This window comes from Pituophis catenifer, unplaced genomic scaffold, assembly GCF_029215685.1.
Source record: "Pituophis catenifer annectens isolate HBS135680 unplaced genomic scaffold, rPitCat1.0.hap2 SCAF_73, whole genome shotgun sequence".
Classification (NCBI taxonomy): domain Eukaryota; kingdom Metazoa; phylum Chordata; class Lepidosauria; order Squamata; family Colubridae; genus Pituophis; species Pituophis catenifer.
The window spans coordinates 30,373-52,729 of record NW_027256953.1 but is presented as its reverse complement, the minus strand read 5'-3'; the positions used below and the strand labels follow the sequence as shown (position 1 = coordinate 52,729).

General features: G+C 48.2%; 1 protein-coding gene across 1 annotated transcript; it reads right to left on the bottom strand.

Annotated features, from left to right (window-relative positions):
- Positions 1-39: 39 nt before the first annotated feature.
- On the bottom strand, positions 40-19,261 carry LOC139326649 (zinc finger protein 282-like). The gene is made up of 7 exons (XM_070956551.1): positions 19,207-19,261; positions 16,146-16,547; positions 13,104-13,230; positions 12,031-12,153; positions 10,149-10,259; positions 9,376-9,498; positions 40-1,639 (listed from the first exon to the last, which is right to left on the bottom strand). Exons 1-7 carry the CDS (start codon positions 19,228-19,230, stop codon positions 918-920), a joined length of 1,632 nt encoding a protein of 543 aa, XP_070812652.1. The 5' UTR covers positions 19,231-19,261; the 3' UTR covers positions 40-917.
- Positions 19,262-22,357: the final 3,096 nt, after the last annotated feature.

The following is a 22,357-nucleotide window of genomic DNA, read 5'->3' as shown; positions in this document are numbered from 1 at the left end:
TCCATTTTTTGGTAATTTGTCTTTATTTGCAATGCACCTTCAATACAAAACTACATCCTGAAAAGAACGTCTCTCTGTGGGTGAATAATATATTGTTCGTTTAAAAAATAAAACGAGGCGGCCCACATTTTATGAGATAAAAGGGAGTTTTAAAATCCTAAAAGCAGCAGAGGAGAGAGCCCAGGGAGAACAAATTAATATGGTTGCTGCAGGTCAGACCCACATTTCTTTCAAAAATTCGAAAGATTTTCCCGCGCTCGCAATAAAACGGGGAACCAGAAAAGGAAGTGAAGAGGAAAAGAAAGAGAAAGGAAACAATTGGTGGCTCGAACAAGAAGTCTCACGGAATGCGAGCTACACAACGTAAAGTTTTCCATGTAAATGGTTCCATCCGTACATCTGGAAAAACATCTTTTTTTTTTAAAGCACAGGATCCATCCGGAGCGTAGTTCTGCCGCTATAAGTTGTGAGTCACTCTGTCAGAAACCTATGGGAAAAGTATAACTGTGCAGCCGGCGGCATCCAACAGAAGCCCGAAAGACACACAATGTCTTTGAGCATCCAGCAAAATGAGACCGCTTGTCGTTAAGTGTCTTACATGCAAGGAATAACATCCTGCACACGTGCACGTACCATCCTCAGCTGAAAAGGACTGAGACTTGTGCAGTAGTTGGTTGCAAACAGCTATACATCACCTCTGCACACTGTCATGTCCTTTTTCAGAAATGGTTTTATGGCAGTTGGCACAGATTCTGGCTCAGAATGAGTCTGTCTACTGCAGCCCATCTGTCCAGCTGTTTTTCCACATCAGCTAGAATTAAGGTGTGGGACTGGGGGCTGCAGAGGGAGTGCTGGGGGGGGGGCTCGATTGGATGGACGGGCTGAGAGGCTGGGCTCTCTCCCGCTGCTATGGGGTGCTAAGGGAGACCGTCACCCCCCAACCCGGGCAGGAGTCGCTGGGCCGAGGCCTCGTTGCTGTGAGTCCTCAGGTGGTCCTTGAGCGACTCCTTGTAGCGGAAGCTGCGCCCGCACTCAGCGCACTGGTAGGGACGCTCGCCCGTGTGAATGCGCTGGTGCTTGAGCAGATTCTGCTTCCGGATGAACCGTTTCCCACAGATGGGACACTGGAAAGGGCGCTCACCCGTGTGCAGCCGCTGATGGTTCTGCAGGTGCTCCTTGCGGCTGTAACACTTGCCGCACTCGGCGCACTTGTAAGGGCGCTCACCCCGGTGGGTCATCTGATGCCGCACCAAGCCTGAGTGGCAGTTGAAGCTCTTGCGGCACTCGGCACACTCGTACGGCCGGGCTTGGCCGTGGTGGCTGCGCTGGTGGACTTTGAGGCTCTTTTTCACCCCAAACATCTTGCCGCACTCACTGCAGCCGTGGGGCCGTTCAGCAGAGCCCTGAGGAGGGCCCAGGATGCTTTGCAGCTCACTGTCTAACTCCAGAGATTTACCCGCTCTACATTTGGTGGGGCTGACAGGTGGCCCACGAGGAGCCTCATAGCTTTCCGCTGCTGGAGGAACAGCGAGAACGGCTGCTGCAGGAGATTCTCCCTGGAAGAGCATCTCCCGAGGTCTCACCGACTCTTCCGGGCACAGGCGCGGCTGCTCAGCTTTGATGGTCATTGTGTCTCCAGCTGGAATGGAAAGCGAAAGGAAACTGAAATCATTTACAGTGGTACCTCAGTACGAGCGTTAATTGGTTCAGGAGTACCAAAAACTATGAGTACTAAACAAATTTTTCCCATCAGAAATAATGTAGAGAATGGCACGGTAGCTGACCACAAGTTCTAGCTTGTGCGTTTAGTACCAAACAAACGATGTGTCAAGATTGAAAAATGTTTAAAGCTTTCTGTGACTATTATTGCTAAATCAGATTAACAGAGTTGGAAGGGATCTTGTAGGTCATCTAGTCCAACCCCCTGCCCATTTCTGACAGATGGCAGTCCAGTCTCTTCTTGAAAGCCTCCAGGGATGAAGCTTCCATGACTTCTGAAGGCAACTTCTGTTCCATCGGTTGATTGTTCTCACTGTCAGAAAGTTCCTCCTCATTTCTAGGTTGAATCTTTCCTTGATCAGTTTCCATCCATGAGTCCTTATCTGGCCTTCGGGTGTTTTGGAAAACAGGTTGACCTCCTCTCTATGACAGCCCCTCAAACATTAGAACAGTGATACCATATCTCCCATGATCCTTCACTAGACTAGCCATGGCCAGTCCCTGTAACCGTCCTTCATATGTTTTAGCCTTTTCAACTTGCCAAAGAACTGGGGGGAGAGGGAAGGGTGAGATGCAATGTGGAGGCTACAATCTTCAACTGTGAGAACCAAGGACACTTCTCTAGGTGTCTGCCAAGATGTGCATGGTTATCAAAACAAAAGGTTGATTCCCAATTGGAGAATGTGACCTGTTCCACGGGAGCAGGGGATGAAACTCATCTTTAACTACGCAGGGCTTACGCGGGAGAATTTTTTGTTGGGTTTTCTTCAAGTGCTGAAATGATAATAAAGTTTTGCTTTTGGGATGGGCCCTATCCAACAAAATGAATTTTAATGTGGAGAAAAGTAAAAATTTACATTTAGGGAGGAAAAACCAAAGGCATTAGGCAAAATCTGGCTCAGAAACGGTAACTGTGAGAGGGAACTTGGGAGTCCTAGTGGATGATCATTTGAATATGAGCCAGCAGCAGCTGCCAAAAAAGTTAATATAATCCTGGGATGTATAAACAGGGCATAGAATCAAGTATGAAGTATTATTGCCACTTTACAAAACCCTATTAAGACCACACCTGGAGTACTGCAACCAATTTTGGTCACCATACTACAAAAAAATATGTTGAGAAAAAGTTGAGAGAAGAAAAATATGATTGGAAAAAGTTCAGAGAAGAGCAACTAAGGCCCGGAGATTAAAACATATGAAGAATGGCTGCAGATTTTGGCTCTGTCTAGTCTAAACAAAAGAAGAATTAGGAGTGACATGATAGCAGTATTCCGGTATTTGAGGGGCTGCCCCAAAGAAGAGTTGGTCAAATTTTTCTCCAAAGCAAGAAACAACAGTTGGAAACGGATCAAGGAGAGAAATACCTGGAATTAAGGAGAAACTTCCTAACAATGAGGACAATGAACCAATGCAACAGAAGTTGCTTCCAGAAATCCTGGGCACTCCATCACTGGAGGTTTTTAAAAAGAAACTGGACATTGTATAGGTTCTCCTGTTTGAGCAGACTAGGGGCCAGACTAGAAGACCTCCCAGGTCCCTTTCCATTCCATTCCATTCTGTCCATTAGTTGACACGATGAGTACTGGAACAAAATTTTCATGTCAAAATGCAATGACCAAATCCAATGAATTTCAAAGCAGTTGTGTACCAAAGTACTGGTAATCCTCAATTTACGACGACAATGGAGCCCAAAATTTCTGTTGCTAAGTGAGACATTTGTTAAGTGAATTCTGCCCCATTTTACAACATTTCTTGCCAGAGTTATTAAATGAAATCACCGCAGTTGATAAATTAGTAACCCGTTTTGTTTTGTTTTTTTGCTTTTTTTTTGCTTTAATTTATATGCCGCCCTTCTCCGGAGACTTACAGTGCGTTAAGCAATAGCCTTCATACTTTTGTATATTTTATACAAAGTCAGCTTATTTCCCCCACAAACTGGGTCCTCATTTCACCTACCTTTGAAAGGATGGAAGGCTGAGTCAACCTTGAGCCTGGTGAGATTTGAACTTGCAGTAATTGCAAGCAGCAGATGTTAATTACAGTGCTTTAGTCCACTGTACTACAGGTTGTTAAGTGAATCTGGCTTCCCCATTGATTTTGCTTGTCAGAAGGTTGCAAAAGGGGATCACGTGACCCCAGGACACTGCAATGGTCGTAAGTATGAAACAATTGCCAAGTATCTGAATTTTCATCATATGGTCATGGGGATGGCTGCGGTAGTGGGTTCCATTTACCTTTGCTACCGGTTCGGAATTGGGAGCATGCATGCAAGCTTGCTTCGCTCGCATGTGGCACTTCTGCGCATGGGCAGAACCTTCTGTGCATGCGCAGAGTGTCCGTGATGACATCCGGGCGGGTGTGGGGAGCCTCCCGCCACTGCCACTACCGGTTCACTCAAACCGGGGCGAACCACTAGAAACCCACCACTGGATGGCTGAAAGAGTGAGAAACGGTTATAAGTCATTTTTTTCAATGCCTCTCTAAATTTTATTTTTATTTTATTTTATTTCGAATTTATATACCGCACCTTCTCCCGAGGGACTCAGGGCGGTGTACAGCCAGCTAAAAACATGCAATACAAACATTAAAAACAATTAAAAGGATATATATTAATTTGGCCCCAATTTAAATGAACTGTTGTAAGTCAAGGACTACCTCTACCACTATAATCCAGTAGAAAGGAGGACATATGTGTTTCTCAAACTCAGTTACTTTTAACACGTGGGGACTTCAACTCCCAGAATTCCCCAACCAGGAGTAGTGAGCAGCGAATTCTGGGAATTGAAGTCTATACATGGCCAAGATTGAGAAACAGATTAACAGAGTTGGAAGGGACCTTATAGATCCGTAATGGCGAACCTATGGCACAGATAGCACGCAGAGCCATATCTGTGGGCACGCAAGCGTTGCCTTAGCTCAGCTCCAGCGGGCATGTGCGTGCCGGCCAGCTGATTTTTGGCCCTTCCGGGCCTACCGAAAGTTGGGAAACGGGCTGTTTCTGGCCTCCGGAGCGCCTCCGGGGGGGTGGGGAAGGCCGTTTTCGCCCTCCCCAGGCTCCTATAAAGCCTCTGGAGCCTGGGGAGGGCGAAAAACAGGCCTACTGGGCCCACTGTGCCATCGCGTGCCAAAAGCATGGGGAGTGTGGGAGTGGGTCATGCCCGCATGCGTGGGGGAACGGGGCACATTGAATTATAGGTGTGGGCACGCATGTGCACGACACCCCCCCTCCGCATAACCCCCGCTTTTGGCACGCGACGGCAAAAAGGTTAGCCATCACTGTTATAGATCATCTAGTCCAACCCTCTGCTTAAGCAAGAGACTTACACTTTATAGGTCGGTATGGGTACATTTGCTTTATAAGTAGTCCTTGACTTACAACCAAAACAGAGATCAAAATTTCCATCACACGTCATTGTGGCTGAAACGTCAAGTCAGACCTGATTTTATGACCACTCTTACTACGGCGGTTAAGCAAACTCCACAATCTCATTCTTTCAAACGGGCGGGGGTTTTTTTTGCAGCAAACTATCAAAAAACCGCCATGAATTGTGACCACGTTAATGTTAGATCACTGCGACAAGTCGTAAATGTGCCCAGATTGTGATCATGTGGCCATGGGGTGGTGTGATAGTCATACTAAGAGCCTCGGTGGTGCAGCGGACTAAAGTGCTGTTAAGTGCTAGCCCTTAGGTGCCTGCAATTAGTGCGAGTTCGAATCTCACCAGGCGCAAGGTTGACTCAGCCTTCCATCCTTTCGAGGTAGGTAAATTGGGGACCCGGATTGTGGGGGCAATAAGCCAGTTTTGTATAGAACAACACCACTTTGGGGGGGGGGGCAAAGCCCTAATAAGCAGGTATATACATAAAAGTATGCAGGCTATTGCTATCATGTATTGTAAGCCGCCCTGAGTCTACGGAGAAGGGCGGCATATAAATTGGATAGATAGATAGATAGATAGATAGATAGATAGATAGATAGATAGATAGATAGATAGATAAGAAAGAAAGAAAGAAAGAAAGAAAGAAAGAAAGAAAGAAAGAAAGAAAGAAAGAAAGAAAGAAAGAGCCTGAGTGGTGTAGGAAGCTAATGCCTCCTACTAAAGCAGCATTTAACATCCAGCTGCCTGCAATTACTGCAAGTTCGAATCTCCCCAGGCTCAAGGCTGACTCAGCCTTCCATCCTTTCTAAGGTAGGTGAAATGAGGACCCAGATTGTGGGGGCAATAAGCTGACTTTGTATAAATATACAAAAGGATGAAGGCTATTGCTTAGCGCATTGTAAGCCACCCTAAGTCTCCGGAGAAGGGCGGCATACAAAAATAAAAATTAAAAAAAAAAAAGTGTGAGGACTCAGCTTTTTTGGGAACTTAACTGTGGCAAGAAGGGTTGAAAAACGGGACAAAACTCACTTAACAAATGTCTCACTTAGCAACGTAAATTTTGGGCTCAATTCCAGTCTTAATTCGAGGACTACCTTTACATAACATCCTGAGGTCACATGATCCCCATTCACGACCTTGCTAGCCAGCATCCAACCAACCAAGCCGGATTTGCTTAAAGACCAAGTGATTCACTTAATGACTGCAGCGACTCACTTAACAACAGTCGCAAAATAGGTAGTAAAATTGAAGGTCGCTCACTTAGCAGCCTTGCTTTGCAAGAGAAATTCAACCCACAATTGTGATTGTAAATCAAGGACTAGTAATAACCAAAAGCCAACATGGTTTTGTCAAAAACAGATCATGCCACACAAATCTTCATTTAAATAGGAGCCAGCCGTGTGCAGCAGCTGCCAAAAAAGCCAACACAGTTCTGGGCTGCATCAACAGAGGGATAGAATCAAGATCACGGGAAGTGTTAATACCACTTTACAATGCCTTGGAAAGGCCACACTTGGAATCCTGCATTCAATTTTGGTCGCCACGATGTAAAAAAGATGCTGAGACTCTAGAAAGAGTGCAGAGAAGAGCAACAAAGAGGATTAGGGGACTGGAGGCTAAAACATATGAAGAACGGTTGCAGGAACTGGGTGTGTCTAGTTTAATAAAGAGAAGGACCAGAGGAGACATGATAGCAGAGTTCCAATATCTCAGGGGCTTCCACAAAGAAGAAGGAGTCCAAGCTATTCTCCAAAGCACCTGAGGGCAGGACAAGAAGCAATGGGTGGAAACTCATCAAGGAGAGAAGCAACTTAGAACTAAGGAGAAATTTCCTGACAGTGAGAACAATTAACCCATGGAACTACTTGCCTCCAGAAGTTGTGAATGCTCCAACACTTTTTAAGAAGAGATTGGATAACCATTTGTCTGAAATGGTGTAAGATTTCCTGCCTAAGCAGGTGGTTGGACTAGAAGACCTCCAAGGTCCCTTCCAACTCTGTGATTCTAATTCTAAATTCTAAATTGATCCGATGCATTGAGAGAACAACATAAAATAAGAACTTATTTTTTGGGGTGGAAAAAAAAAAACCAAAACTTTTATCCATCAGTTCTTCAAATTGCTTGGATTTATTCCAGGGGGCAACTAACCGAGAGCGCTGTTTTTTTCTGGGACTCAAAAAAACCTTTGAATTTTTCCTGCCAGAATCATTGACATCCTGTCGGTGCCAGATGCAAAAAAAAATCGACCTTCTTCCCAGGTCACAATCACTTTTTCACCCGCCTCTCTCTTTTGAAAACAAAATAAAAGTAATTAAATACCAAGGAAGAAGAAAAATCAGCAAATGCCATTATTTTATCTGACATTCAGCCCTACAAGGCCGGAGAGCCAAAAAGCAAGGTTTGAATTTACAAAGCATCTTTGGAAACGTTGGGACATGGCGCCTGATTCAAATTTATCACAATTTAAGCCGTAATAAAATTGAGATAGTCAGGAAGATACTAGATTGTGCAAAAATGGATAGCGTGACATTGAAAATTAAACAGAAAGAAGATGTAGAATACTTTCAAACGTGGATTTTATTTTACCAAGGGTTGAACAAAAGCGGTGGAAAATAAGAATGTAAATTTATACTGTTAGGCAAATTAAATACCCAGACATAAGCACTAAGAAATGTAATTAGTGGAAAATCAATAAAAACATTTTTTTGTAAAATAAAAAATAAATTTGAGACTTCCAGGGCTTTTCAAAGCTGGCATATTTCAAATTGCAAAAAAAAAAAAAAAAAAAACACACACAACCCCAAATAAAGGCAAGGACTACTCCTTGATTTACAGCCATAAGTAGTAACTAACCTTAGTAGTGGCTGAGGAATTCTGGGAATCAAAATCTATACCTGACCAAGTGTTGAGAAACACTTACTTTATAAGTAGTCCTTGACATCGAAACATCCATCACATGTCATTGTGGTGGTAAAGTCAAGTCAGACCTGATTTTATGACCGTTTTTACTATGGCCATTCAGCGAATACCATGGTCATTAAACACAATCTCGTACTTCCAAACGGGCAGTTTTTTGCAGGAAGCTATCCAAAAAGCGTCACAAATTGAGATCACGTAACAATAGATCATTGCGACAGGTCATAAGGATGCCCGGATTGTGATTGTGTGGCCGTGAGGTGGTATCCTAGTCATAAGTATGAGGACTGGGATTTTTTCCCAGTACTTTGAAGAAGAAATGGACGTAAGTTGAGGACACAATACAAGCTGCATGTCTCCAGCTCAAAAACAGAGTCAGCCAGATTACCTTGAGGGAGATCTATGTATAGGATCTATTTTCTCCTAGCCAAAGAGGATCTTAAGCAACCAGAACCTCTTTACAATCATTCATTTAACAACTCCAACAAAAATTCCAACAGCACCGGGAAAAAAAAGTGATTTATAACCGGTCCTCAAACTTACGACCATTCCGGCATCCCTACGGCCAACGTGATCAAAATTAGGGCACGTTGCAACCTGTATAATAGTTACAACGGTCACACTGAATCACGTGATCCCCTTTTGGGATCTTCCCAGATGGCTCCCTACAAGCCAAGTCAAAGGCGGAAGCCGGCTTCGCTTAATGACAGCATAATTCACTTAACGACCGCAGTGCTTTGCCTAACTACTGTAGTGAAAAATAGCAATATCCAGCACGAGTCACTCGATCCCCGCCTTGCTTAATGACAGAAATTGTCATCCCCAATGTGGGCGTTAAGTTGAGGCTCACTTGTAAGGTTTTTTTTCCTCTGGTCAATTTCAGCAAAATCTGTCAATTTCAGCATTCCTTTCATTTTTTTGGATAATGGGTAATCCTCCACTTATAACAATTTGTTTAGTGAACATTTGAAGTTACGACAGCCCTGAAAAAAAGCGACTAAGGACCGTTTCTCTCATTTACGACCGTGGCAGGGTCCCCGTGGGTCACGTGATCACAATTCGGATGCTCGGCCACCGACTCGTATTCATGACGGTGGCCGTGTCCCTGGGGTCACGTGATCCCCTTTTGCGACCTTCTGACGAGTGAAGTCCAAGGGGAAGTTGGAGTCGCTTAAAGATTATGTTCCTAACTTAACGCCGGCAGTGATTCACTGAACAACAGGGGCGAGGAAGGTCATAAAACAGGGCGAAACTCCACTTAACGGATGTCTCTGACTTAGCAACGGGAATTTTGGGCTCAATTGCGGTCGTTGAGGACTTACAGCACCCCACTGACGGAGCGAGTCGGTATAGGACTTACCTGGGCCCCCATGCGCAGGGAGGGTCTCCCTTTCCGATGCGTCCCATTGATGTCGGACACACGAACTCTCTTCTTGCTTAATCCAGGATAAAAAATCATGGGCGGACATGAGCCCCTGGGCCCCTGCAGGAGAACAGAGGGGATGCTGAATTCACAGAAAGGATTTCGGAGACCTCCCACGCCCCTCCCCCAAAAAAAGACAGAAGGGGAGAGGGGCCCAGAGAAAGACACCAACCCCAAGCCCACCGACATAGGACCACCCACCCAGAGGGGTCAGAATCACGCATGTTTGCACACGGAGCAATTGGCCTTCTGCATTCAATTCGCACAGGTAAAATGAGCCTTTCTCTCCCTTGGCAACTTTAAGAGGGGTGGACTCCAACTCCCAGAATTCCCCAACCAGCTGGATGGGGGATTCTGGGTGTTGAAGTCCTTCCCTCTTCAAGCATTCCCGCCTGGGGGATTCTGGGAGTTGAAGTCCTTCCCTCTTAAAGTGGCCGAGTTTGAACCCCACTGCACTAAACCAACAAGCTGGGTCATCCAATGGGTTTAAGCCACCCAAACAAGCCATGGTTAATTCTATCCAGGCTGTTCTCTCCAACCACCCAGTACTTTCAATGGGTCAGGCTATCCTAAGTTAAAAATATCTGACATTAAAAGCATCGGTGCTAGTAAAACTCTGCCATTTTTCGACCCCCTTGTGCGGGAGGATCAGAATCTGGGACACCCCCCCTTTTGTCCCCCAAACGTCAGACCCCTCCCTCGCCCATCACCTGCACATGGATCAGCCACCGGGCCTCTCTCCTCGGAGAAGGGACCTCCTCCGCTGAATGCCCCCTCCTGCTTGATGCGTGTCAGGATGTCCGGCGTGGAGGCCAAGGGTCCTGGGTCCGAGGGAGAGAAGGGGAGGAGAGACGGGACGCAACTTGGAAACACAACCTGGGAGCCCACCCCCACCCCCGCCACGGGTCGGAGGGCACCAGCCAGCCCCAAACCCTTCTCCACCACAGGCTCAAAAATGCATCCCGTTGGGGGGGAGAAGAAGGGCTGAGAGGGTCCTTCCAGCGATGGTGGAACAAGAACGGGCAGGACGGGGGTGCATTTGGGGAAGGGCAAGGCTGAATGTGGGTAGGGGGAGCTGCATGGAGCAATCGTGGTTTTATCTGATGGTTAGCTGGAAAGGGTGGGCCAGGATTGGACAGTTTTGTGTTGGCATGTATACAGTTCTGGGAAAGGAGGGAGGGAGGGAGGGAGGGAGGGAGGGAAGGAAGGAAGGAAGGAAGGAAGGAAGGAAGGAAGGAAGGAAGGAAGGAAGGAAGGAAGGAAGGAAGAAAGGAAGGAGAGATAAGGCCTGAAAGAGTGAAGGAGAGCGAGAGAGGGAGGAAGGAAGAAAGAAGAGAGGGGAAGGAGGGAGGGAGGAGTAATGCATGAAAGAATGGAAAGGAAGAAGGAAAGAATGGCAGAAGGAAGAAAAAAGGACAGGAAGGGAGGGAGGGAGGAGAGAGGAAGGAAGGAGAGATAAGGCATGAAAATGAAGGAGAGAGAGAGGGAGGAAGAAAGAAGAGAGGGGAAAGGGAAGGAGGGAGGGAGGGAGGGAGGAGTAATGCATGAAAGAATGGAAAGGAAAAAAGGAAAGAATGGCAGAAGGAAGAAAAAAGGACAGGAAGGGAGGGAGGAGAGAGGAAGGAAGGAGAGATAAAGGCATGAAAATGGAGGAGAGGGAGGAAGAAAGAAGAGAGGGGAAGGGGAAGGAGGGAGGGAGGAGTAATGCATGAAAGAATGGAAAGGAAAAAAGGAAAGAATGGCAGAAGGAAGAAAAAAGGACAGGAAGGGAGGGAGGGAGGAGGGAGGGAGGAGAGAGGAAGAAAGGAAGGAGAGGTAAGGCATGAAAATGAAGGGGAGAGAGAGAGAGGAAAGAAGGAAGAAGAGAGGGGAAGGGGAAGGAGGGAGGGAGAGGGGGAAGAAGCAGTAATGGATGAAAGAATGGGAAGGAAAAAAGGAAAGAATGGCAGAAGGAAGAAAAAAAAGAAAGGAAAGGAAAGGGAGGGAGGAGGAATGCATGAAAGAATGAAGGAGGGAGGGAGAAAGGAAAAAATTAAAGATGGGAGACAGGGTGGGAGGGAAGGAGGGGAGAAAACAGGAACAAAGGACGGAAAGAAGGCAAAAGAAAAAAGAAAAAAGGAATGAAGCCAGGAGGGAAGGGAGGTAGGGAGGCAGGCAAAGATAAACCAGAGCGAAGAGAGGAAGATAAGGAGGAGAGAGATAAAAGCAGACTCAGAGAAAGAGGAGGAACCGGCAGAGAAGGAACGAAAACAAAAGTTTTGCTTTTTGCTAAGCCGTGGGAATCTTATCTCCAGCACTCGGCAAAGTGTGTGTGTGTGTGTCGTATGGTGTTGTGAGCGCGCACGCATGTGAGACCCAAACCTCACAATCTAGAATCAGAATAGAGCTGGAAGGGACCTCAAAGATCTTCTAGTCCAGCCGCCCCCCTGCCCAACCAGGAGATCCTTACAGAATAACAAAAGTTGGAAGGGACCTTGGAGGTCATCTAGTCCAACCTCCCTCGTGCTCAAGCAGGAGACCATCTCAGACAATACACCCCTTCCAAACCAGAGCCCCGACCCCACCCCAGATACCCGTCACCCCCCCCCACACCTGTGCAAGGCTCAGGGATCACATCGCGCTCCTTCGCGCTCGGCGGCTCTGGGACGCTGGGTTCGGGCGCCACCCGCTCGGCCCTGGGGTGCACCTCGGGTTTGGCAACATTGACGTTGGCACCTGGAAAACAGGGAGGCAATCAAAAAGGCTGCCCGAAAAGGGATCTCTGCTACCCTGTTGGCTTTCCCCACCTCACAGGGTTGGCGTTGCGACCCGAAAAACCCACCAGTCCGGCAATACAGGCAATCCTCGATTTACGACCATGACGGAGCCCAAACTTTCTCTCATTAAGGGAGATGGTTGTTAAGGGAGTTTCGCTCCGTTTTACGGCCTTTCTGACCATGGTCGTTAAGTGAAGCCCTGCAGTTATTGAACTAGTCACACGGTCGTTGAGCGAATCCGGCTTCCCTGGTGACTTTGTCAGGAGGTCACAAAAGGGGATCATGTGGCCCTGGGGACACAGCAACCGCCATAAATATGAGTCAACGGCCAACCGTACGAATGTTGGGGATGTCGCAACGGGCATAAATGAGAAAAACAAGTGAAAAATCCCTTTTTTTCAGTGCTGTAACTTCGGTCACTAAACGAATGGTTGTAAGTCAAGGACTACCTGGAATATGGCAAAATTTACCAAAATGCATCTTCAGGTAGTCCTTGATTTATGACCATTTGTTTAGGTGTCCCTTTGATCTTCCAATGGTGCTGGGGGGAAAAAAGGGACTTAGAACCGGTCCTCGCACTTACGACCCTCGCAGCGTTCTTGGAGTCACCAATTGCTGTTTAGGCACTTGGCTAAGGGCTCCTATTTACGAGAGAGTCCCTGGAGTCACACGATCATCATTTGCGACTGTCGGACTTTAAAATCAAATAAGGGCAGCCAAACTCACTTAACGGCTATGTGCTTCACTTAACGACGGTGGCAATTCACTTAACAATCGTGGACAAAAACGACATAATAGAACTGCAATCTTTAACAATGGCCGTTCCGATCCCAATCAGGGTTGTAAGTCGAGGACTAGCTGTAAGTACATATAAAGAGACCGGCGGGCTGCCGATTAACCTGGTTATACCGAATGCTAGCAAGGATTCGTAGTTCTCCTTCAGAAGATTGTTGTACAGGTCTTTCTGCCAATCAGCCAAATTCTTCCACTCTTCGGCGGAGAAATAAACCGCAATGTCCACAAACGTAACCGGCATCTGCAAATAAAATAAATTTTAAAAAAAAAACACACACACACAAACACACACATAAGACTTCATGAAGGGCAAAAGGCGGCTTTCGCACCCAGACCCTGAATTTGTTGCGCCTTCCCAATCACAGTCCTGAATGGCTCCGGTTCTTCCCTGAAAAACTTGGCAAAAAAGATGCAAGAAAAATGAGACATGCTTCCCAGTTTTTTTTTTTTTTAAATTAAATTTCAAATTTTTAAGTTCATTTTAAATTTTTTTTAAAAATCTATTTTTAATTTTTCTTTTTTTAAAGATTAAAGATTTATGTATGTATGTATGTATGTAATTTATATGCCACCCTTCTCCTGAAGGACTCAGGACAGCTTACAAGAACGAACAAAAAATTACATAAACATTAAAATCAATTTAAAATTAATTAAAATTATTTAAAATCACCCCTACGGATTCAGCCCATTTCGTGAAAAAGCCACGTCTTCAATTCGCCGCGGAAGGAGAGGAGGTCGGGGGCTGTCCTGAGGCTGGTGGGCAGCCCATTCCAGAGGGTCAGTGCTCCCACAGAGAACGCTCTCCCCCTGGGGGCCGCCAGCCAACATTGTCTGGCTGACGGCACCCTGAGGAGGCCCGCTCTGTGGGAGCGCAGGGGACGATGGGAGGAAGGCAGGAGATGATCCTGCAGGTACCCCGGGCCTAAGCCATGTAGGGCTTTATAGGTGAGCACCAGCACCTTGAAACGGACCTGAAGGACCACCGGTAGCCAGTGCAGCTCACACAGGAGGGGTGTCACACGGGAGTACTGAGTAGCCCCCATAACAACCCCCGCGGCCGCATTCTGGACTAACTGTAGTCTCCAGGTGCATCCCAAGGGCAGCCCCATGTAGAGGGCGTTACAGTAGTCCAACCGAGACGTAACAAGGGCATGAGTGACCGTGGCAAGGGCATCCTGATCTAGGAAATGGCGCAACCAGGCATACCTGAGCAAAAGCCCCCCTGGTCACGGCCGTCAAATGATCTTCTAAAGATAGCCATGAGTCCAGGAGGACCCCCAGATTGCAGACCCTTTCTGAGGGAGTAAGGACCTCCCCTCCCATCACAAGTGACGGGGCCACTAGATCACGAGATGCCGGTATCCATAGCCACTCAGTCTTGGATGGGTTGAGTCTGAGTCTGTTTCTTCCCATCAGGCCCGTACCGCTTCCAGGCAGCGGGACATCACAGAAAGAGCATCCCTAGGGTGATCCGGGGTGAAGATGTAGAGCTGAGTGTTGTCAGCATATCAGTACCTCACCCCGAAACCACGAATGATCTCACCCAGCGGCTTCATATAGATGTTAAAGAGCAGAGGGGGAGAGAACCGACCGCTGAGGCACCCCACATGTGAGGGGCCTCGGGGTGGATCTCCCTCTCCCCATCCATACAAATGGCGAGCGGCCTGAGAAGTAGGAGGAGAACCACCGTAAAACGGTGCCTCTTACCCCGAACCTCCCGAGTCGCTGCAGTAGGATACCATGGTCGATGGTATCGAAAGCCGCTGAGAGGTCAAGAAGGACCAGGATGGAGGAGCAACCCCCATCCCTGGCCCACCAGAGATGGGGGTTGCTAAAGATGGTTTCCTTGCTAAAAAAAAAATATCCAAAGTGAAATTAATTGCCAATCCAGTGACGACATATAAGGAGAAAAATGTAAGTTTTTGTCTTTTTCTCTCGTTTATATTTTAATTTTAAAAGTTTTTCTTTTTAAAATTAAACTTTTTTCTCTTTTTAAGATGATTGTTTTGCCCCTAAAAAAATTGCTAAAAGTGAATTCCTTACAAATCCAGTGACAATTGATAAATAAAAAAAACAAGATACATTTATATTTTAAGTTTAAGTTTCTTTTCTTTTTAAGATTTTTTCTTATGATTAAAAATTCTTAAAAATATTAAGAATATTTTAAAGAATTTAATATGTTTAAGAATTTTTTTATGATTAAAAAAAATTTTGCCACTAAAAAAAAATACTAAGTGATTTCATTGTGAATCCAGTGATTATAGACAAGTTAAAAAAATGTTTTTTCCATTTTTCTTCCTAGTTTATATTTTAATTTTTTAAAAAACGTTCTTTTCAAGATTAAAGGCTATTTGGTTAGTAAAAGTAAATTAATTGGCAATCCAGTGACGACTGATTGGTAGAAAATATAAGATACATTTTAAAAAAAATTCTTCCTAGCTTTTATTTTTAATTTTTTTAAAGTTTCTTTTCTTTTTAAGATTATAGTTTGTTTTCTTATTTAAAAAATTGCAAAAAGGGAATTCATTAGAACTCCATTGTTGAACGATAAGTAGAAAAATATGATTTTTTTTCTTTTCTTCCATGTTTGTAGTTTTAATTTTTCTAAGTCCCTTTTTTAAGATGATTCTTCTTATTTAAAAATTACCAAATGCGAATTCAATCGTAAATCCCGTCACAATTTGGAAACAGAAAACACATTTTTTACAATTTCCTTTCCTAATTTTGGATCTTTCGTTTTGAAAAATATCTCTCCTGACACAACCGCCCTTCGAGGTAGGTTGGCCTAAGGTGGGGGGGAAAAAAAGGATTGATCTCAAGAGGTCTGGGCAGACCATAAATGGCGTCTCCCCACTTGGAGCCCACCAAATCAGGGTTTGTGTCCCATCAAAAAGTTGGAGGACCTGAGTCCATAAGTTTCCAGATGTTTCAGGAGGGCAATTCCCATCCCACCCACCTGAGACACAATTTATGGAAGTTCTGGTCCTAACCCAACATCTAGAAACCAACACAGGGGAGAAGATGTCCTGATCTAGCCCATTGTGGTTCCTTCAGGAGAACCATCACCCATCCTTCTGAGGAACCAGCCTCTTCCCTTCCCAGGATTCCGTCTTCCACTCAAGACCCGTTCCCCCTTCCTCTTTGAGGACCCCTGACCTTGGGGATTTCTCCCTTGGATCCCGGGGGCAGCCTGAGGACCCAGAAATTGCGGTTCTTGAGAAGGTTCTCCATGTTCTCCAGCCTTCTCTGCAGGAGGCCGTATTCTTGAATGAGGGTGCCCAAGACGGCCCATTTGTTCTCCAGCTGGTTCCCGAATTCCATAGCTGTCTTCTCACAATCCAAGAGCTTCTTCTCGGCTGTCCCGGATCGGCCTTCCAAGCTGAGCAACCGGGTGGCAAGCAGGTCGATCTTCCTCTCCATGGCTTGGACGGTGGCCACCACGCTCCAGAGGGAGGCCTCAGCGGTGTGCAGTTGCGCTTCTCGCATGTGGCTCAGCTCGGGGACCAGAGGAGGTTGGAGGGGCATCAGATGTTGAGCTTCCACGTTCCATTCCTGGAGCTGGAGAAGACCAAGAAGGAAGAAGAGAAGATAGAAACTCAACCCTTGTTGAGTGACCTTCACCAAGGAGCCTTTGCCAATTGCAGGAAGTCCTCAGCTTACAACAGTTCTTTCAGAGTTACAACTGCACTGTAAAAAGAGACCAGGACCCTTTTTCACACTTACGACCGTCAGTGCCTCTTCACGCTCATGTCATCAAAATTTAGACAACTGACTCAATTTATGACGGTCGCAGTGACCTTCTGATGAGCAAAGTCATGGGGAAAGCTGGGTTCACTTAACAACGGTGTCATTAAATTAAGAACTGCAGGGATTTACTTCACGACGGCAGGAAGAAAAGTTGTCAAATGGGGCAAAACGCAATTAACAACCGTCTCACTTAGTGGCAGTAATTTTGGGCTCAATTGTGGTTGTAAATTGAGGATTATCTGTGTTTTAGCACATGCTACTCCCTCGGGGCCCAATGCTCGGACAGGGAGACTTCAGTGGGATCAGAATGAAATTGCAGCGTTTCATGAGGACTACAAACCTGCGTTAAATGGTGGATATTTATAAAAAAGGGGTAATATGCATGCGATTAAGAAGTGTAATATCTGGAATAAAACACACTTCTACACAATTCAAGTGGCTTTTTCAGCTTGATAAATTTATGTTCATAAAAGGGAGGCTCTTACATCATCTACAAAATGGGCTAAAATTGAATTTACAAAAGACGTAGCAGCCGGTACTATACAGCTAGCCCTCGACTTACAACCATTCATTTAGTGACCGTTTGAAGTTGCGACGGCACTACAAAAAAGTAACGACCAGTTTTCGCACTTATGACGGCTGCGGCCTCCCCTGTGGTCACATGATCCAAATTCAGACGCTTGGCACCCGACTCGTATTTATGACGGTCGCGGAGTCCCGGGTCACGTGATCTCCCCCTTTTGAGACCTTCAGACCAGCGACGTCAAGGGGGAAGCCCAGATTCACTTAACAGCCGAGTAACTAAGGAGTAATCGAGTTGCTAACTTAACAACCGAAGAGATTCACAACAGCTGTGGCCAAGAAGGTCGTAAAATGGGATAAAACTCACACAATTTGTCTTGCTTAGCACTGGTAATTTGGGGTTCGGTTGTGGTCGTAACTCGAGGATTCCCCCCTGTATATGGAATTTACCAGCTACCTGGCGGATGATAAAACAGGGACCGGTACCGTCAGGAGGCCTGAAGACTACAACTCCCAGAATTCCCCGGTCAATGCGAGCTGGCTGGTTGGGAATTCTGGGAAATGGAGTCCCCAGGCCTGGAAAGTGCCAGATTAGGGGAGACAGACCGAAAGACAAAAGGTGTGTGTCTGTCTGTCTTCAGGCCTGACTCTTCTTATGAGCCTGGCCTGCTCTGCAGGGTTGTTGTGATGGGAGTCACCCACGTTTCTGAGGAGGAGGAAGGGAGGGCTCCTTACAGAGCCTGCCTCGTGGAGGGGGGGGGTGGGGGTCCAGGAACAGGAGGTGCTGCTTCAAAGGAGGAGAGGGATCTACTGGGTTCCCTGGGGTGGGGGCAATCATGGAGAAGGGAATCTCCTAGAGCCCTGGGCAATGACCACGGGGTCACTGGGATCTCCTGGACCCCTTGGGGGCAGGGGGCAGTCAGGGGGATCTCCTGCACCCCTTAGGATGGGTGGGGGGTGGAGAACCCCTGGATCGCCTGGGGGCAGGGGCCGATCCTGGGGTGGGGGGTGGGGTTTCTACTCGCTCCCTTGGAGATGAGGGGTGGCTGTGGGGTGGGGGTCTCCTGGATTCCTTGGGGTGAGGAGGCAGGCGAGGGAGAAGCCCAGGATCTCCTAAGGCAGCTGGGAAGAGGGGGGGGGGGATTGCCTGAGGTGAGAGGGGCACAAGGGGCCTCTTGCAGTGGGGGGGGGGGGTCAGGGATCTCCTGGGGATCAAGGAGGGGGGAAAATCTGGGAATCTCCTAGACTCCTGGGGGAAGGGGGGGATGAAGTCAGGAGAGGATAGGAGGGGAGGGGGATCTCCTGTGATCCCTTGGGGGAGTGGGGCAGCCAGGGGAGGGGGATCTCCTGTGATCCCCTGGGAGGGTCGTTATGTGTGTGTGTGTGAAATCTCCTGAACCCCCTGGGATTGCAGGGCAGGGCATATGGTGGGTGGGTGGGGGGATCTCCTGGATCACTTGGGGGAGGGGGGGGGATGCGTGTGGAATGGGGGAGGGGGATCCAAAGGCGTGGGGGGAAGGGGGAGAGGACTGGGATCACTTAGGGGGGGGATCTCCCAGCTCTCTTGCGGGGGGGGGGAGGGGAGGGGAGATCTGCCGTGAGGGGAGGGTGGAGAATGAGGGGCGGGCAGGAGGAGGGAGAGCGGGGAGCCCCTCCCCCTCCGACCTCCCCCCCCCCAAAAAAAAACTTGCTCCTGAGCGGCATCCCCCTCCCTCCCCCCCATCCTCCCCCCCTCTTTCCTCCTCCTCCTCCTCCAGCAGGGGAGAGCGCGGGAGGGGGGTGGGCTAAGCAAGACCCCCCCCACATCCTCCTCCCTCGAAGCCCCCCCGCCCCACCCCCCCCAGGCGGCCCGATGCCCCCTCCCCACCCTCCCCAGTGGGTCGCCGCTGCGGGGCCTGCTGGGGGACCCCCGCCCGGGTTGGGGGGGGTGGCCGGGGGTCTCTCTCACCTGGGCGGGGGCCCACTCCGCCATGGCGGGCGGGCGGGCGGGCGGGCGTCGCTGGAGCGGGGGCGGCGTTGGGGAGGGGGCGGCGGGGCCGGGCGGCGTCGTCGTCTGATCGGCCAGGAAGCCTCGGGCGGTGCTCAATCCTTGCCGGGAGGCGCCCCCTGCAGGGCACGAGAGGTACAGCCCCGCCCTCCGCCCCGCCCCGTCCCGGGACCTTCGCAGACCCCTCCCACCCCCCCCACCCCCCAAATCCCATTCACAGGTCCCCCAGGCAGCCTGAACAGCCGCCCCCCCCACCGAGGAAGCTGCTTCACACGTGCTCTGGACGGACACGTGTCTAGGAGGACCCACGCGCTGCAACATCCCAACTCCATCCCCCGTTTTGACTCTCCCCCCCCCCCCAGTGGTGATCTCCTCTTTGTCCCCCATGACAAACCCCCTTCACCCCTGCTTTGGACGGAAGCCCCGGGCTCAGGGCAGCCTAAGGATCTGGGGATCTCCCATCCCAGCCAAGAGGATTCCAGGGGAAAGGATCTCCCCTCGGTCACCCATCCCTGCCCCAAGGATGCTGTTTCACACGTGTCCTTGTGGCCTTGGGCCCAAGGCAACTTAAGGAGCTGGAGAACTGCCTTCCCAACCAAACAGATCCCAGGATGAGGATCTCTTCTTGGTCCCCCATCCCGGCCCCGAGGAGGCTGCTTTGGACGGACCTAGGTATTGGAAGCCCTGGGCCCAATGCAGTCCGAGAACAGGTAGTCCTCGGCTTACAACAGTTCATTTAGTGACCAAAGTTACGATGGCCCTGAAAAAAAAGGACTTAGGACCATGTTTCACCCTTACGACCGTTGCAGCATCCCCGTGGTCGCAACACTCAAAATTCAGACGCTTGACAAGTGACTCATATTGATGACGGAGGCAGAGTCCCGGGATCACAACTGAAAGCAAACGGAGAAGCCAGATTCACTTAACAGCTGTGGAACTAACTTCACAGTAACTCGCTTAACGACTGTGGCAAGAAAAGTCACACAATGGGGTACGTGTGTCTCACTTAGCAATACAATTGGGGGTCAATTGTGGTCATAAGACGAGGACCTACCTGTAGCCGGGGATATGTCATCCAAGCCAAGTCGGTTGGAAACAGGTTGGTTTCTTCCTGCCTTCCTCTGGGCCGCTTTCGAATCCACCTCCTAGCTTCTACCCTGGGATTTCCTGGTGATGCCCCATCCGACTCCCAGGTGCATCCTTGCAATCTTCATCCAGCCAAGTAGGTTTTAGAGAGGATCTCCTCTTGGTCCCTCATCCCAGCACCAAGCTTGGTCTTTTTTCTGGCCCATTTGGTCAGCCAGGACATGCCAGTAGGTTTCCTACTTCCCAATGCCCCCATTATCCTGTATCCCTGGGATTTCCTGGTGGTGCCCCATCCAATTCCCAGCAACCTCCTTGTGTGAAATCCACACATCCACGGAGCTCCCTGCTTTTCACGCATGCTTTTGGGAGGGGGAAGCAAAGCTGGTTCGGCTCAGCTTGATTGAACCTCACCTCGGTCTTCCCAGCCAAGTCGACCCTGGCAAGGATCTCCTCTTGGTCTCCCATCCCAGCTCCGAGCTTTTCCTTTGTTCTTCCTGTTTGCTCAGACAGGAGATGCAGGTGAGTTTCCTCCTGCCTCTTTTCGGGCTGGAAAAAGGGGTGGGCTTCAGCAGGCCCCTTTTTAACTTCCCCTCCGAAGCCTGTACCCTGAGATTTCCTGGTGGTACCCCACCCGATTTCCAACCAAATCCTTGTATGAAATCAGCAGTTCCCTACCTCGCCCGGGGATGCTTCACATGTGCTTTGGCTGGAAGCCCTGGGGGCAAAATGATCCTGCCACAGCCCGCTGAAGCCAACCCCTTTTTCCCAGGGTGGGTTCTCTCTTCCCAACCAAATCTAACATCCCAGGGATTTCCTGATGGTGCCCCATCCCATCTCGCTCCCTTTTCTTCTCCGACCTGTTTCATCGATTTTCTTCCCATTTCAGAACCAGCCCTCTCCCTCAAAGAGACACCAGGGGGCGGCCTCCTGTCTTCTTCCTCTTGCTTTTGAGCCCATCCTCCTTGTCTGTACCCCTGGGATTTCCTGGTGGTGCCCCATCCAGTGTCCAACCGGCTGGTGTGAAATCAGTTCCTCCACTGAGAGATTCACAGGGAGGCTTCTTCTGCTTTGATTGGGGGGGGGGCATGGATGGGATTTTACTGCCTCTGTTGGGACCCTGATCTTGACCAGATATTGATGCATATTAAAAAAATACGTATTTTTTTTCAAGGATTGCCTAGGGCACGTAGGAAAGAAAAGTTAGTAAAATTAGATTTTCCCCTGCAAGCTCAGCGGCTGAACTTCATCCCAGGCAACCCAGATTCAACCTGCTTCGTTTTTTTGAGGTTCCCTAAAAATAAGCTCTGGGAGTTTTGGTGTCCTGAGAGATCCAAAGTTGAATTATCAGAACCATTTCCTGCGCAAACACACACATACAAGCTAACTTTACTTATTTAACACCCAAAATCCCTCAGACGGAATGCTTTAATAATGAAGGACTTCGACTCCCAGAATCCTCCAGCCGGGATGCTTTAAGAGGGAAGGACTTAAAATCTCAGAATTCCCCAGCCAGTATACTGGATTAACTGGGGAATTCTGGGAGTTGATATCCACAGTCCTTAAACCTGCTGATATTGTGAAACACCAGAACTGTATATTGTGCTTTTATTGACAGATGAATAAAAAATGAATAAAGGATTTTAAAGCCACGGATTAAATTAGTGCAAATTATTCAAGTTGCATTTAGTTCTGTTTTTAAAACATTTGCTTTTTTCCCTATGACTCCTGTAAATTTAGCCCCTCTTTTCCTAATGGGGGAAATGCAATAGAGATGATTTTGCAATAAATCTTTAAAAAGTTTTCAATTAAACCCGTTCCTATTGCAACATTTATGGGAGAAAACTTGGAACCCGTGGCCCAAATGACAACAAACGGCCAGCTCTGCAGGGTTTCCAAACAAGAAAGGCCGATGGAACTCCTAGAGACTTTTCCCAGCCTTTTCTCACTCCGCTCTAGCAAGGAAAGTTAACCCCTCGAGGATGGGCGGAGCCCAGGGGGCGGGACGTAGGACGCGATTGGATGCCGC

Excerpts from the sequence above, each read along its gene's own strand:
- LOC139326649 (XM_070956551.1), bottom strand. The coding sequence starts at position 19,230 with ATGGCGGAGTGGGCCCCCGCCCAG. Across the intron at positions 10,260-12,030 it reads GATCCCTGAGCCTTGCACAG|GACCCTTGGCCTCCACGCCG; the intron begins GTGTGGGGGGGG and ends CCTCGGACCCAG. Across the intron at positions 1,640-9,375 it reads CCCTGCGCATGGGGGCCCAG|CTGGAGACACAATGACCATC; the intron begins GTAAGTCCTATA and ends TTTCCATTCCAG.